The sequence below is a fragment of the Felis catus genome, chromosome D1 (assembly GCF_018350175.1).
Source record: "Felis catus isolate Fca126 chromosome D1, F.catus_Fca126_mat1.0, whole genome shotgun sequence".
NCBI lineage: Eukaryota > Metazoa > Chordata > Mammalia > Carnivora > Felidae > Felis > Felis catus.
The window spans coordinates 30,068,153-30,083,497 of record NC_058377.1 but is presented as its reverse complement, the minus strand read 5'-3'; the positions used below and the strand labels follow the sequence as shown (position 1 = coordinate 30,083,497).

At 43.6% G+C, this 15,345-nt stretch overlaps 1 protein-coding gene across 1 annotated transcript in view; it reads left to right on the top strand.

Moving 5' to 3' along the window:
* The first annotated feature begins 5,202 nt into the window (after positions 1-5,202).
* Positions 5,203-15,345, top strand: part of OPCML (opioid binding protein/cell adhesion molecule like) — a 1,071,462-nt gene continuing 1,061,319 nt past the window's right edge. Inside the window, exon 1 of the mRNA XM_023239305.2 lies at positions 5,203-5,607. Within this exon, the coding sequence (XP_023095073.1) occupies positions 5,547-5,607 (61 nt within the window). The 5' untranslated portion in view covers positions 5,203-5,546. The remainder of the gene's footprint in view (positions 5,608-15,345) is intronic.

Genomic DNA, 15,345 nt, shown 5'->3' with positions numbered 1-15,345 from the left:
TCTCGCGGTCCGTGAGTTCGAGCCCCGTGTCGGGCTCTGGGCTGATGGCTCAGAGCCTGGAGCCTGTTTCCGATTCTGTGTCTCCCTCTCTCTCTGCCCCTCCCCCGTTCATGCTCTGTCTCTCTCTGTCCCAAAAATAAATAAAAACGCTGAAAAAAAAAATCATTAAATCAGGAAATAAAAAATAAGCAGATTAAAAAAATTTTAATGTTTATTTATTTTGAGAGAGAGAGAGACAGAGCACAAGCAGGGGAGGAGCAGAGAGAGAGAGAGAGACAGAATCCAAAGCAGGCTTCAGTCTCTGAGCTGTCAGAACAGTGTCCAACATGAGGCTCAAACTCACGAATGGTGAGATCATGACCTGAGCTGAAGTCAGACGCTTAATCAACTCAGCCACCCAGGCACCCCATAGGTTTTTAAAAAGAATAGGTAGAAGAGATAGAAGTGGCTGCTTCTGAGGAGTGAGATTTAGAATCCTGTTTTCAATCATAAGCCTTTTAGTACTAGTAAAAGGTAAATCATGTAATATATTCTTTGAATAAAGTTTTTTCAAATGAAAAATAAAGTGTGATGGAAAAAATTCAGTCTTTGGATTCAGATAGTTCTAAGACATCTCTAAGACAATCTTAGCTCTGTCAATTCTCTGCAGGGCCTTGGGGAAGTCCTAGTTCACATGTCTGAAAGATGTGTGTCATGTGTCTATTTTATGGAAGGGATTGGTTTGCAGTCCCTGGGACTTCAGAAGTGTTTACTCTTTCAGTCATAAGTCAGTTGATTAATCAATTCTTGCTCCTTTGAACTAAATGGTACCTTGTGGTTTATGGGAGTTATGGTACCTTTCAGAGTCTTCAGCTTGCTCTGAGGGAATCGCTTATAGCCCAGGAGGCTCCAGTTCATTTTGGAATATTTAAAGCTAAAATGACAGAGTTAGGTTTTAATCTGTAGTATTTTACCATCTGTACCTTCTTTTTTTATTATTTACAAGAAAAAATCCCAATGTTACAATATCTAAAATTCTATCCTTCCTTGTTCCTTAGTCAGGCTGCAAATGCAGTGATCCATCATTCTAACACTATTTACTGAGTTGATTTCAGTAAAAGTTGCTGAATGTGAATTAGAAGTCACTTCTTAGGGCATTTTCCCACACTCTCCATCTCCCCTTTGTTTTGTGCTGTCCTACCAACCTGTATTTTTTTTCTATAATCACTTATAAATGTGGTCAATGATACAATTAACAGATTAATATTTGTCTCTCCTATTAATCTGAATTTTAGGTGGGTGAGGACAGTCATAATTTTATCTTGCTTTATATTACATGTCCTGTACATCACTCATAGTAGATATTTACCTGACCCATAGCAGGTACATGATGAATATTTATTCCATGAATGAATGAGTGAATGAATGATTGAATATATATAGTACCAAAAGGTAGTATACACAGTTTTTAAAAATGTGGATCAGAGAGTCCTTGTATTCTTTACCCAAGGCCATACAGCTAGTAGGGAAAGAGGTAAGACAGGGACCCAGGTGTATTTGTCACAGGAGAAGGTCCCAGTTGTGACCCAGCCTTCCCCATTCTACATCTAGCTCTAAGAAGCCAGTCACTGCATTTGAAGAGGTATGCCTAACAACCATCCCTGGTCCAGAGGAAAGAAGCATAGGCTGGAGTAAAAGTGTGACAGTCAGCCTCATTGCACAATTGCCTGGTTTCGGTTGGTTTGTTCCCCTACCTTATTGCTATTTAAATACAGTTTTGATGATTTTGTTTGCTTTAGAGGAAGAAAAAAAAATCATAGAAGGTATAAAATTGCATATTATTTACCCCAGAGAGGAGAACAGTCCCCTTAGTAAATATGCATTGAAGCATTTTTATTTGTATTTGTATTTTTTTAAGGTGTTTAAATAGACCCAGTAGACCGTAATATCTCTTTTCAGAGTTGGTGCCATCTATTGATTAAATATGTATTTATACATTTCTTCTTCTTCTTTTTTTTTAAATAAAAGAGACATATTTTAATCATATAATAGACCTAGAAGAATTGATCAGTAAAAATACATATTTATGTGTTTCCTTATGGAAGATTTTATTAGGCATAACATTTTGAAAACTAAAATATTTCTTGATATATATTGATGTTTCTTAAGTGTGAATTTAATTAAAGATGCAGGGTGTGTGTGTCCATGCATGTGTGTATTAGGAAATAGTCTGGTTGAATAAATGGGGTGTTTTAAAACAAAAAATGTAACTCACAGGAAGTAGAGAAAGAACATAAACTTTGTTATAAGAAAGAACATAAACTTGGTTGTAACAGACCAAAATGTCTCCATCATTTATCCTTGGAGGAGGAACTTGGAGATTTCTATAAGTGTGTCTATTTCTTCACCTGCGGAATGAGGATAGAGATAGGGGAGAAAACATACATGAAGTTCCTAGCATTGTGTCTGGTCCAATAAAGGAAGATAAAGGTTAATTCCTGTCTATCCAAATAGCTCACAAAGGGGTAGTGTATGTGCCCTTTTACCTAGAGAGGGGTAGGTCTGCCCTATGCATCTCAGGGTAGCCTAAAATAACACTTAGCACATGGTTGACACTCAGGGAGTGCCTGCTGAGGGTGTAAAAGTCCTTCTCTCTCCTCCTTGTGGTGAAAGCCCTGTTGGTGAAGGCAGACCTGGCCCCAAACCCCGGCTCACAGAGTCACAAACTCTGTGACTTTGTGGAAGTTATTTAAGCTCTTTGAGCACTATGGGAATAATAATGACTAGTTCACTAGCTTGTTGAGAAGATAATAAGGGATATATGAAGCCAATGACAGAGGACTTGGCACACAGATATGAAATAAAATGAGAGTACTCAGAATTACGAATTTTTCTTAGGGAGGCATTCACTTTGGAAACCGAAAAACCTGGGTTTGCATTTTAGCTGTGTCATTAAGTAACTGTGTGGCCTTGGATAAATTACCTAACCTCTCTGACTCTCGGTTTCCTCATCTCTCAAAAAGTTATAATGACACTTTCTAGGAAGACAAGTCTTCAGATAAAATGTGATTGATATATTTCAAAATCTTGGTCCACAGAGGGTGCAGAAGTGATGTCTATGATTTGCATGAGGCCTTTAGTTGCTGAGACTAATTTTTCTGTTTCACACCCAGCCCCCAGCTTTTCCTCTTCCACTGTTCCCACCTAGTTCCAGAAGGTGTCAAATCTGGGCCGGACCTACTAACAAGTACCCCAGCCTCAATAGACCCTGTGCACCTTATCCAGATTAATTTACATAAATAAACTTCCCCTTATTCATAGAGCTTCCCTGCTTAAAAAGATATAACTTTTGTTTTTTCTTAACAGCAGTAGGGAATTTCTAAATATCATTGATCTGGAATTCAAGGCCTCTTTTACTCTGTCTTCTGTTTACTCCCCAAAGTCCTCCCCAGTTTTCCCCTAAAGGGTTTCTGTCTGTGTCTCCTCAGCTTCTCCAACTTGGCATATCCATCTAATTTCTCTGGTCTACCTGGTCCCTCCCTCCCTTTTCAAGCCAGTTCTGTTCTGCAGCAGGTTCAGCAATTAGTTATAATTCTTATAAACTTCTATAGGATTCTAGCATGGTTCAAAGGACTCACAGATCGATTTTTCTGTGAATGGCATGTTTTCAACTTTGGTGTGTAGATTATGTGTGTGTCCATTATCTTCTACGTAGAGTCAAAAGGTATTTTAATTTTTGGCTGGTCTTTTCAAATATATTGTATACCCTTTTCAAAGAAGAGCAAATTATATTCTTTATATTCCCAGCCTTAAAAAAGGACTTTATATTAAGTACATAGTTTGTAAGTGCCAGGTGATGATTATATATATTCATCATATATTTTCTACTTGACTCATAAAGCTTTCAGACTTGTTTATAAGAAGGGAAGTAATTAATTGTCTTACTTCTTTAAAAACAAATGGGGTTCCTTTTGGAGGAAGAGAGGAACTCTGTTAGACTGAAGTAGCTTGCTGGCAATTGATTGAGGCATAACCACTTTAGTAGAAATGGTGGCTTTTGCTGTAGGACAGACCTGGGTTTGAATCCCAACTCTTATTAGCTGCATGGCCAAAGCTCTCTGAACCTCAGTTTCAGTCTATTAAAATCCAGGAGTGGTAAAGCCTATGTGGCAGGGCCATGGTGAGGATTAACTAAAAAGATACATGTGAATACCTGTGCTGTAGTAGGTACTTGGGGGAAATATTAACCATTGCAGTGGAGGAGGAAGGTGCTCTTACATGGGGGACATGCACTTAAGATCTCCAACCCTGCACACACTTTGAGGTGGGAGGGAATTCAAGGCACTGTGGATCTTTGGAGGAAAGCCTGGGACAGAAGTTGTGTTTTAATATATCTGCTCAGTTCCTTCTATAATACCTGAGGATCTTATCACAGATCCTCAAAGTCCAAAGAATACTTCAGGGGTAGCATTTACTCAGCAAGCAAACCATACTGCTCACAAGCATGCTTTAGGGAAGGCTACAGGCAGTGTTAGAGCAGGTGCTGAGCAGGAGAAGTTCTGAGGTACATCACATCCAGAACTACTGTGGGACAGGCTGGACTGTGAAATGGAAAAGCAAAAAATGGAAGACAAGAAGCCACAGGTATTCTTTCATGGCCTCTTCCTGAAGATTTCTGATGACTTCAGCAAGGTTCCTTTTCCTTGAGATCTAATCTGAATATATCCATGCCTATGCTGTAATCATAGCAATTGTTTGGGCTTCTATAGCATCTTGTCTTGGTAGAGTTTCAGAATGCTCTAATTGTGGGGAACTGGCCAATTCTCTGCATCCTTGGTGAAAAAATCCTAACACACCCATCTTCCTGCTGGGAAAACTGAATTGTTTCCAAGTGCTCTTAATAGCAGAATGGGGGAGCAGGGATAGATTTAAAGGGCTCAGTGTTCTCTGTGGGTTATGGCTCCTTCTGCCTCCCTACCTGGAGACCAGGAAGACAGAACAATGATAAGGAATGGATTGGCCTGGGCTTTAGTAACATTTCCTTTCTTGTTGTGTCCTGAGCCCTGCTTGGGTAAGGATGACACCAACAGTTTCAGCCTCCTCCCCACTGCCCACCGAGGCGCTCGTGTGTCCCCACGGAAGCCACACTCTGGCATACTGACACAGACACCGGTGCACACTGCCGTGCTCCGGTGAGGGGTGAGGAAGGGACAAGATTCAACTCCCCTTGGAGTCAAACCTCCCAGATAGGAAAGCGTCCGGGTGTCGCTCAGCAGAGTGGAGCCAATGCGTGCCTTGGAGGAGGTCTGCTTTGAGCCCTGTACAGATTGGTGCTGATGATTCTTACCAGTTGTGTGTATGTGCAAGAAAAAAAAAAAATCAGAGAGGCTGCCTGCCTGCTCCCATCTCTCGCGCGCTCTCTCTTGCTCCCTCTCTCTTTTGCTCTCTCCCTCCCTTTGCAAACATTGGATTTAAACCTGCTCAGAATTCAGCACAGAGGAAGGCAGCAGCGGTAGCAGCAGCAGAAGCAGTAGCAAGCCCAGCAGCTGAGACACCGCAGCCTCAAGATGTACCACCCCGCCTGCTGGATCGTCTTCTCCGCGACGACCGCCCTGCTCTTCATCCCAGGTACGGGGAAGGGGTCTTTCTCTTCCTGGGGCGATTTGGAGATGTTAGAGAAAAAGAAGAAGGGGGAAAGAGGAGAGCCCAGGAGGAAGAGAGGGAGTGGGAGACGCATGTGGGGGAAAGAGGTAGGTTTGCTGTATGCATGCACACACATCCGCTCCCTCACTCACAGGCACGCAGATGCTTGCAGCACAGGATTTGCTCTCTGTTCCCGGAGATGCGATCTGTGAGCTGGGTTCGAGAGCTGCACCCTGCTGTGAGGCACCGCTGTTTCTCTGCAAGGTACCAACTGGCATTAACCAGTTGTGGTCCCATGGGTCTGAGAAGAGGGGTTGAAACTCCCAGTTGTAAATCCTTGTCGATGCTTGTGTTGGGACCTGCAGGGCAGACGGGGCATCCTTATTTCTCTCCCCATCTGCTGTCTCTCTGTTTCTGAATCAGTGTCTACCTCTCCACCTCCTATATCTCTGTTTTTCCTGTCTCTCTTCCTGTCTCTTTTCTCTCCACTCCTCTCCCTCCACCCCTTCCTCCCTCCCTTCCTCCAGAACCCTGCCCCCCCACTTCCCCCTGCTCCTGTATTTCTTGCCTACCACTTCTCCTCCTTTCTTTATCCTTCCACCAAATGGGCAGATTATGCCTTTGGAATCCACAATCTTCTCCGTGTCTCCTCTGACTCCTCACCTGGGAAATGTGAATTTCCCTTGACAGAATTTGGAATGTTCTCATGGGAAAGGCTGGGAATCTGGATTTACCTGATTCTCCTCAGCACCTCCCCTATCTTATCTAATGATTTAGATGTGATTCTAGCTATCACAGCAGTTACTTGTTTGGGGAAAACAAATCTGCAGTGACACAGGTAAGATGCTGCAATACTACCAGAAAAAGCTTAGTGGAAGTGTTGCAAAACCCAACACGTTTTAATAGATTTGATAATTGCACGCATGCCGTTCTCAAGCAGACAACTGAACGCCTGCAGGCATCCTTCAAACAATGCTGAAGGGACTGGTTATGCTTGCCAAGGTTTTAGGCAGCATCAAAGGGTCTGTGGGGTTTCCATACTAAACCCCAACCCAGTAACGATTTTCTTTTCTTTTCCTTTTTTTTCCCAAATTGAGATACATGCATTTAGGTAAACATTCGCTTAAGTGTAAAATCCCAGACATGTATACACAGACACAAATTCTGAGGTTCTTAAACCTTACATATCCTGATATAGGTAGAACATATAATTTTATATTTTTATATACAGAATCACTGGTTTTGATTTTTATTCTCAAGAAATGAAAGTCCTAAGTATTTCTAAGCTACCAAAGTGAAATTCGAAAAATTAAAGTTTACTGGGGAGAAAAAAGAGAGGAGTAACTTTAAAAAATAAGAAGAAATCCCTTGTATGATGTTTTCTAATTTTTTTTTAATTGTACTTTTTGTAGCAGAGATGAGCTCTGCATAACCATGTTCTTGGCTGTTTTAGGCTGCAAAGTTCATAGTGCCAGATGCTGTCCTTCTTCCAGATTTAAGCCTGGGGGGGGGGGGGGTTGGCCAGACAGGGTTGGGGGAGGGGGGGGGAGGCAGGGCAGGGAGGGAATACTCAGTACCTGCTCCAGCCTGGTAGAGGGAGCCAGGTGGGCTCTTTGGGTCCGCAGTGTGAGAAGACAAACTTTATCCTGTGTGAGCAAGTCCCTGACTGGCTGGCAGCTATTAGGGCCTCCTCTTGCCAGATTGCGCTCCTCCCACTGTGCTGGGGTCCAAGCAGGCAGAGCAGCAGAGCTCAGGACCCTCACCCCAAGTGCTCTGGGCTGTGGGTTTGCTCTTCTTCTGGCAGGAATCGGAAAATTACACCTCAAAAGGAGAGGGGGTGAGTCCTAGTCAGCTGAAGCTGCATTGCAGTGCACCCTGAAGGAATCAGGGTGATACCTCCCTCTAGAGGTCCCATGGCACCCGAAAACGCAGCTCTACTCCATTGGTGGGGAGTGTTGGCCTTGCTTGCTGGAGAAGCCTCCATACCTAAAGGCAGCTGTGCTCAAGGGAATGACCCTGACCTCCAAGCACCTTCCGCTCTCCCTGGAATAAAGTGTGGTGGACGCAGAGCAAAGGCAGGGCACAGGGGAGAGCCTAGTGTCAGTCCTGCTTGGAGTCTGCTCTCTATGCTGGTTGTGCCAGGAGCCTGGCCTGAGAGGTCTCACAGAGAGGAGGAAAAGTTGGCTTTGTGAAGTGTATGTGGAGAGAAGGAAAACATCACTTCATGAAGGATTCCTGTGGGAAATGAAACTTGGCTGTACCCAAAAGTTCTGATTAGCAGAAACGGCTTACTTGTGACTTCCTCCTTGCTTCTCTTACTTCCTTCATTAGGATTTTAGACTTTTCTTTTTCTTTGTTTCACATGCTTTTTCTCCCATCGGGGTTAATACCAGCTCGTTAGCCATTTACTTTTCCTGTGTCTAAAGACAGAGGCTAATGTAATAATGAAACCCTGACCTGGTTAGGCCTCGATGCCATTTTATTCTGCAGCTTTCTGTTTCTTGGTAAACATGTTTCCATCCCAGAATAATTTTAAGGCTAATGTTGTTGTCTCTTGGTGCCTTCCAGGAGGAGACTGATGGTCATAAATTGCTTTTCTGGGCTGACTCTCTGGGATAGGAAAGACAGTAGCAAGTGGAAACTATAATGAACCCCCACCCAAGATTGGGAGAGGGCATAGGTTGACAATTTAAGTGTCACGCCAAGGCTCAAGAAGCTTCTGAGGCCAAGAGCTTTTATGGTCCTAGGTAGGAGGAGAGATGGGTACCTGGGGGAAGCAAGTCAAGAGAAACCTGGAGGAAAGTACATTTGCATTTGAATCATGGAGTGGGGGTGGGGTGGGGGAAAAGGATTAAAATGCAGACTCTCTGCCCCCATCTCAGACTTGCGACTTTAATCAGCATCCCAGAACCTTCTGAAGCGCTGTAAACCCACTTGGTCTGCAGTTTAAAATCTATGTGTCTATGATCTGCAGGACTCTTGTAGAAACCCATTTTCTGCCTGCCTTTTCCCTTCAGCTGTAAGAAATGGCAGGATCCTGGGGGTGAGGAGGTGTTGTATGTTTAGTGGCCAAGGCTCAGTTCCCCGGAGCACAGCACAGTCCCTCTTTCCTCAAGTTCAGACCATTACCTCCTATTTTCCCCCTTCTCCTTGGCCCCATCCTGCTTGTGGCTTCTATGCTGTGACTCTAAGCAGGGAAGTTAGCTGTGAAGCATCCCCATCTACCTGCACTGGACTGAGTTATGCCCCATGCACAGTTCTGTCAGCTTGGATTCACAGCCACAGCCACATCTTCCATTACTTAATCAGGCTTGGCCTGAGAGCACTGGACTTGCATAGGCAGTTCTGTGAGGTACAGGGTTCTTCTCTTCCCAGCACATGTGCTTCTTACATCTCCCTTCAGAGAAGTGCCCTGGGCCTTGGGCTCTTTGGGCTGGAATGCTTGGCTTTGGGGTGAGTCCTGGGGTGGGCTCTATAGCCAAGTTTCTGTGAATTCTTTCCCCATCCCTTACTTCATCACCAGCAGAGTTGAGGAGTTGGCTAAGATTGCCTGGTTTGCCTGAGAGACCAAGTAGGAGAACCCTTTGCCATCAGGAGTATCCGAGGCCTAGACTCACTACAAATGAGATATGAACAAGGAATGAGGATCCAGTTATGATCAAGACCTAATCATCCTTTTATTAATCATAGATTTGTGCCTCTTTTTCCCAACCTACCCTGTGGCTTTCAATCCCTTACAAATAATGGGCATGTTAATAAGGTCAGACTACATGCTGTCAGCACTCAGCACTGGCCCACTGGCAATAGCAGGTCTGAGAAGGAGACAGGTGTCGGCAGCCTCATAAAGATGGCTTTTTCAGTAGCCTGGAGCCAGGCAGTGTTGCTCAACCTGAAATTAATCAGGGATAGATCCTGAGTGGCTTGGGGTCCTGGCATGTTGCTTCAATCCTGTCTGCTCTGTGCTTTCTCTCATTCTTAGAACCCTCTGCCATGTCTCAGTAGCCTGGAAAATTACAGAAGAAAAGTCTTGAGACAGTTGGCCCTTGCCTGGGTTTATTATTTAGCAGCTCTGGGCCTGGGCCTCCCACATCAGCTACTGACAGCTATACCTGATGCTCACTGTGTCAAACCTGTGTCAGAGCTTCATGGGGCAGAGTGCACATATCATGAGGTGGGATTCTGCCCAAGCCTCCAAAGGTGTGAAAAGCAGAGGACTGACAACTCTGGTTAGGAGCTCTTTGAGGTTTCTTTGGTTGGCTCAAGGTATTCTCTTGAGTCTCAGCCTACCAATCTGTGGAATGGGTTCCAGTGACATATGCTCTTGTTCCATTTAGACTTGTCCAAAAGTGTAAGACAAAAGGAACATGTCTGAATTTTTGTTATTAAAAACAAAAACAAAACACCTCATTCTGCTCTCCTAGCAATAGGGCAAAAAAGAGGCTTGTGCACAGAAGGAGACAGTACTCTTTATTGCTGAAGGAGGAGGAAGACAAGCCTGGCCCATACCAGCTCACACAGGGCTTTACCTCAGCAATGAAAATTAGCAGAACATAATTCATCCATTCATTTACCCAGTAAGACAGGTTCTAATTAAACAAAATCTATTAAGTAAGATGCTCTCCTGCCCCAAGAAACACAGGTCCAGTAAAACAGGAAATTATTCTGTATTCTCCTTTTGGACTCCCAATGAGATATGCATGCTGACCTTGAGCTTCCCAGGCCTTGGTTTCTCTGCATTGAAAACTAGGGCAGCAGACATGGCTCCAATGGTTTCCCAAAACATTGCTTTGCAATATTTTTGGTAGGGTGCTATGGACATGGAATTATTCATCAGCACTAGACAGTGCCACTCCAGGAACCCCATCACCCATGGTCCTGTACTATGGCTTGCCTGTCCATGGCTCACTAAATAGCGGCCCATGGCCTGCTGCCATCTGCTTGCAGCTGGCTAGCACTGGGGAGAGAGGACAGTGGGAAAGCAAAGCTTGGCTATTCCTGTCAGTGAACTCAAGTGTCAGCCCACAGATGGCCTGTGGCTGCTGACAAGCCGGGCTGTCAGAAGCGGTGAATATTAGCACATCTGGATGCTGAGTGGCACCTTCCAGACACAGGGGATGAGCAGGCACTCAGAGGAAGGAAACAGGTTGGCATCACCTTGGGATGGCTCTGCTCCACTCTCCCACACCTTCTGACCCTGCTATAGACACCAAGCTCCTGGGGACATTTGTCCCTCTTGCTTTTATATTCTGCTGGTGGGAAACAGAGACTTGGGCTTTGCTTTTTAATCTGTGAGGCCTTGGTTACCTCAGCCTTTTCCTGAAGGGCAGGGAGGTGGTAACACAGTGAGGCATGGATATTGTTCCATTTACCAGATTCCTATACCACTTAGTTCTGTACTGAGACAATGGAGCTTGTAGGGCTTGGGGCAAAATTGAAGTACTTCTGAAGATAGGGAAAAATGAAATCCTATAACCAGAGAAAAACTTTAAGACAATTTGCTTACTATTGCCTTCCTGGAGGTTTGTGAATCACATTCCCTCCTTTCTCTACCCTCCCTTCTGAATGTCAACTCACACACACACACACACACAGTACACATGCAGATGAGAGTTTAGCTACCCTTAAAATCATATACATAACTTCTTAAAGAAAGCAAGCCACTTCCTCTTGACTTCTAACTCTGCCTTTCCAGAACTCCCTTCTGTGGCCTCCAGGCCTTGGTGTTCTTCTTGTGAGCACCTATGGCAAGGAGCCTACAGGTTGTCTCTACCAGATACAGCCATGACCAAGATGTGTGGGTGCTTCCCCTAGTGATGCAGAGACCCCCTGCAAATTGACCCCCTTACCTCTGAGCCTTTCCAGCTGGTGCTGGAGGCAGGCCTGTTTGCTGCCTTGTTTGCTATCACCTCTTTCCTACCCAGACCCTTTGGTGCTGAGACGCTAGGGACTCCCCTGCAGTCACTAGACTAACTTAATTAAATGTTTGCAAAATGCTTTGAGACACCCCTGGGCAATGTGCTGGGTAAGTGCAGAGCATTATCATTATGATGCAGGCACATTTCCTTTAATGAGCAGAGATGCTGTGCAGAGAGACCCCTGTAAAGGCCAAGATGAATCAATGCATTAGGACACAGGCCATTGATTGGAATGGCTGCTTGTATGTTAGTGGGGGATGATAAGTGACAGCCAAATGACACACTCAAATCAAACATGGAGAAAACCAGCTTGTTTGTCATTTCAAGAGAGAGTCTCTGAAATGGTCTGAGTGGTCACTTTTGAATCTTTATTTACAGGGAATTTTCACAGGCTTTACCATTCATGGGAGTTTGCTTAGTGGTTACACGAAGAATAATGATGGTCTCATGTTCTATGGTTTACCTGGAAAATTTATCTTTGGCCTCATTTGTTCCTCAAAGTCATCATGACATAGGCCAGGCAGATATTGCCCAATTCTGATCTTTGCTTTCCTTTGCTTATAACACCAGGTAGACTTCTGGTTGCCTGTAGAATAGAGTCCAAAGTACTCAACATAGTTCACCAGCCATGACCGGCCGTGGTTCTCATTTTATCTCATCTCACACCTCTCTCCCCTCCCAGCTGGTGGCTTTAATCACTCTGGAGTGTCTCAATCCCCCCCAAACACACCATATTCTTTCTTTCTTCAAGGGCTTCATCTGTGAGGTTACCTGATACTCTTATCATGTTTCTGGCTAAACTTCCATCCTTCAGGGCTTAGCTTAAATATTGCTTCCCAGGAGAGCAGAGCATTCTCCATGCTCTACATTAGGTTAGCTCTGCCTCTTTTTTATGCAAGTCCATGATACTGGGTGCCTTCTTTCTAACATTGTGAGTCCGTATATTTTAAAGTAATTCTTTGTTTTATGTCTCTTTTCCTTCTTAGACCATGGTCCATGAAAGTAGGGAACATGTTTTGTTCTCTAGCATATCCTCAGTGCCTAACACAATGGCAGGTATTAAACAAGTGCTCCAAAAGTATTTGTTGATTAAGTGAGTAGGTGAATTGAATGGACAAATGCACAGGTAATCAGCCAAGGTCACACAAATACCAAGTGTCAGATCATCTATTCTATCATTCTGTTCCAATCCATTGAATACTCATAGGCATCTGGGACCCTGGTTCTCAGCCTGCACATCCACTTCCCCATCTGCAGAGTAAGGACACAGAGGCATGGAGATGCGCTCTGCTAATGGCAGATGAAAATGTGCAAAGAATGCTTATAATGATTACTCACTCCAGTGTTCATGCTTGTCAATAAACACCAGCTCTAAGCTACCAACCAAACACACAGCAGCTTGGAGCTAGAGCTGCATGTTTTCAGATCTCACATCACATGGTGCGACAGACATGACTGACAGTGAGAGTCATTCCGTAAACACAGATGTGGGTCCTGATGTGGGCTCTTGCTTTAATGCAAACCCAAATTACTTAGCAGACTTAATCAGGGTGTCTGTTGAAATGGCCCCAATTATTTGAAACAGAGTCATGCCTGTGGCACCAATAAGTATACCCTTTACCAGTACAAGGAGGAATTGTGTTGTTCACAAGAAGTAAAATGTTGAGTTACAGATAGTAAGATGCTAAGAGTGGAAGAGTGAGTTATGCTTGAACAATTGAAACTTAAATGGGTTGATGTTCTTATGGAAAAGGTAAAAAGGGGTTCAACAAATCAGAAGAAATTGAAAAATGCCTTTCTCATTCCTTGTACTCAGTCATTTTTTTGTAGCCTTGCCTATTTCAGACTTGGTGTTTCATGGCTGTGGGATTGGGAATAGGAGGATCTTGCATTATTCACCTGGAAGTGCTCTAAGCGCCAAGCACATTAACTTATTTCACATGTTATTTATTGAGTGATTACTATGTGGCAAGCTCTATGCTAGGCACTAGGAATTCAATGCCTGAACAAAAATATTTATGGTCCCTGCTCTTGCGAAGTTTACAGTCTAGTGGGTGAGACAGATATGCATCAAATAAATACCCATATGGTTGTGAAATCACAACTGAGAAAAGGCTTTGGAGGGGGAAATGTGTGCTGATATGATTGCCTATAAGGAGGGCTTGATCTTGCCAGGGAGGCCAGCAAAGCCTTTCCTATGAAAGTGACAACTGGGATGAGCTGTGAAGGATGAAGAGTGAAAATTATCCAAACCCAAGGGAGGAGGCAGAGGAAGAGGCAGAGTGAACAAGATACACAGAGACAACACAGTGGAAATAATCTGAAGACATTCTATTGGGCTGCAATGGAGAGGTAGCGAGTGGAATGCAAGATGAGATGAGACGTCTAGGAAGAAGTTAGAGGAATCAACACCCTCCTCACCCCTAAGGTCATGTTTATCATTTTGGTCTTTATTCTAGAAGTGATGGAACACCACTGATGTGACTCATGTGGTGGGGGTGAAGATCATAAGTTACATTTCTGACTCTTGTTCTTGTTGCATTTGCAGAATGGATTAGAGGTGAGCAGACATGCAAGAGGTAGGCCAGTGGGAGGCTACTGCAGTAGTTCAGATGGGAAAAGGCTGGTGGTGCATGGAATGGGGAGATATGGATGACCTGAGAGACTTTATAGGAATATCAGAGGCGTGCCTTATATGTTTGAAGAATAAAATATAAAAGTAAACCCACAATAAGCTGACAGCCTTTTTGGGGAGCATTAAGAAGAGAATCTGTCCTCAAGTTCCTGCTCACAAGCCACATTTTTCAGTTTAGGTGCAATCTTTATATGAGATAAGGAATAGACTGTTTTTGGAAATTCCATCATTTCTGAAAGTCTAATAATCTCAGATCCTTAACTGGTGTTCTCTCAGTGGTTTAATGTGGAAGCTTAAGATTGCATCACTCAACCCCCAATCCATCAGAAGGATTATAAAGAGCTCTCACTGTGTTAACTGCTAGATTCTGCCCATAGCTGTTTCCTCCTGGAAGAAACCAGGAATTTTAGAGTTTTGATTGGGGTCTAGAGTAATTTTTGGGCATGAAGATGCAATCATTTCATAAATATTATCATGATGATAGGAAAGAATGCCTGACCACTCCCCAAGATCAACAAGTTGGATAAATTACATTAATTTATTTAGAAAAGTAAAGGTCACTGGAACTGCAAAGGACCTTGCAGATTATCTAATCCATTCAATTCATTTTATAGATGAAGACACTGAGGCAAAGGGAGTCTAAGTATCTTATTCATGGTCACATTATCACATAGTGACTGAGCCAACTTTTGAACACAGCATTTTCAGTAACCTGTGTTCATAGCCTGCCTAGTGTCATTTCAGCATGATAGTGAAGGGATGAGTTGAACTTTGTCCCCCTCTCTGGTACACTATTGGAAAATGAACTTACAACCTTGGCCACTACTCTGTTTCCCTGAAGCTCTCTCATCTTAGTGCACAAAGAACATCGTGGAACAGGGCAACTCCACAGTATCTTTTACCCAACGATTCAGGTGAGGGGTCAAGAAACAAAAGAGAAACCTTGTCCTTTTCAGAGGCTTTCTCATACTTTGAAGGACCTTTGTAACTGAACTAGGAGACGTCTTAAAATCAATCATTTCTTGATATGCAGAATGATATGCTCAGGGTAGTACAATATTGAATTTCAGACATGTGTCCACCTGACTTGCTTAGTCTACACACTATGAAAGACACCTGCATCTATCATCACTATGCCATCAAAATACCTATTTTAAACTTGTCTATTCAGTC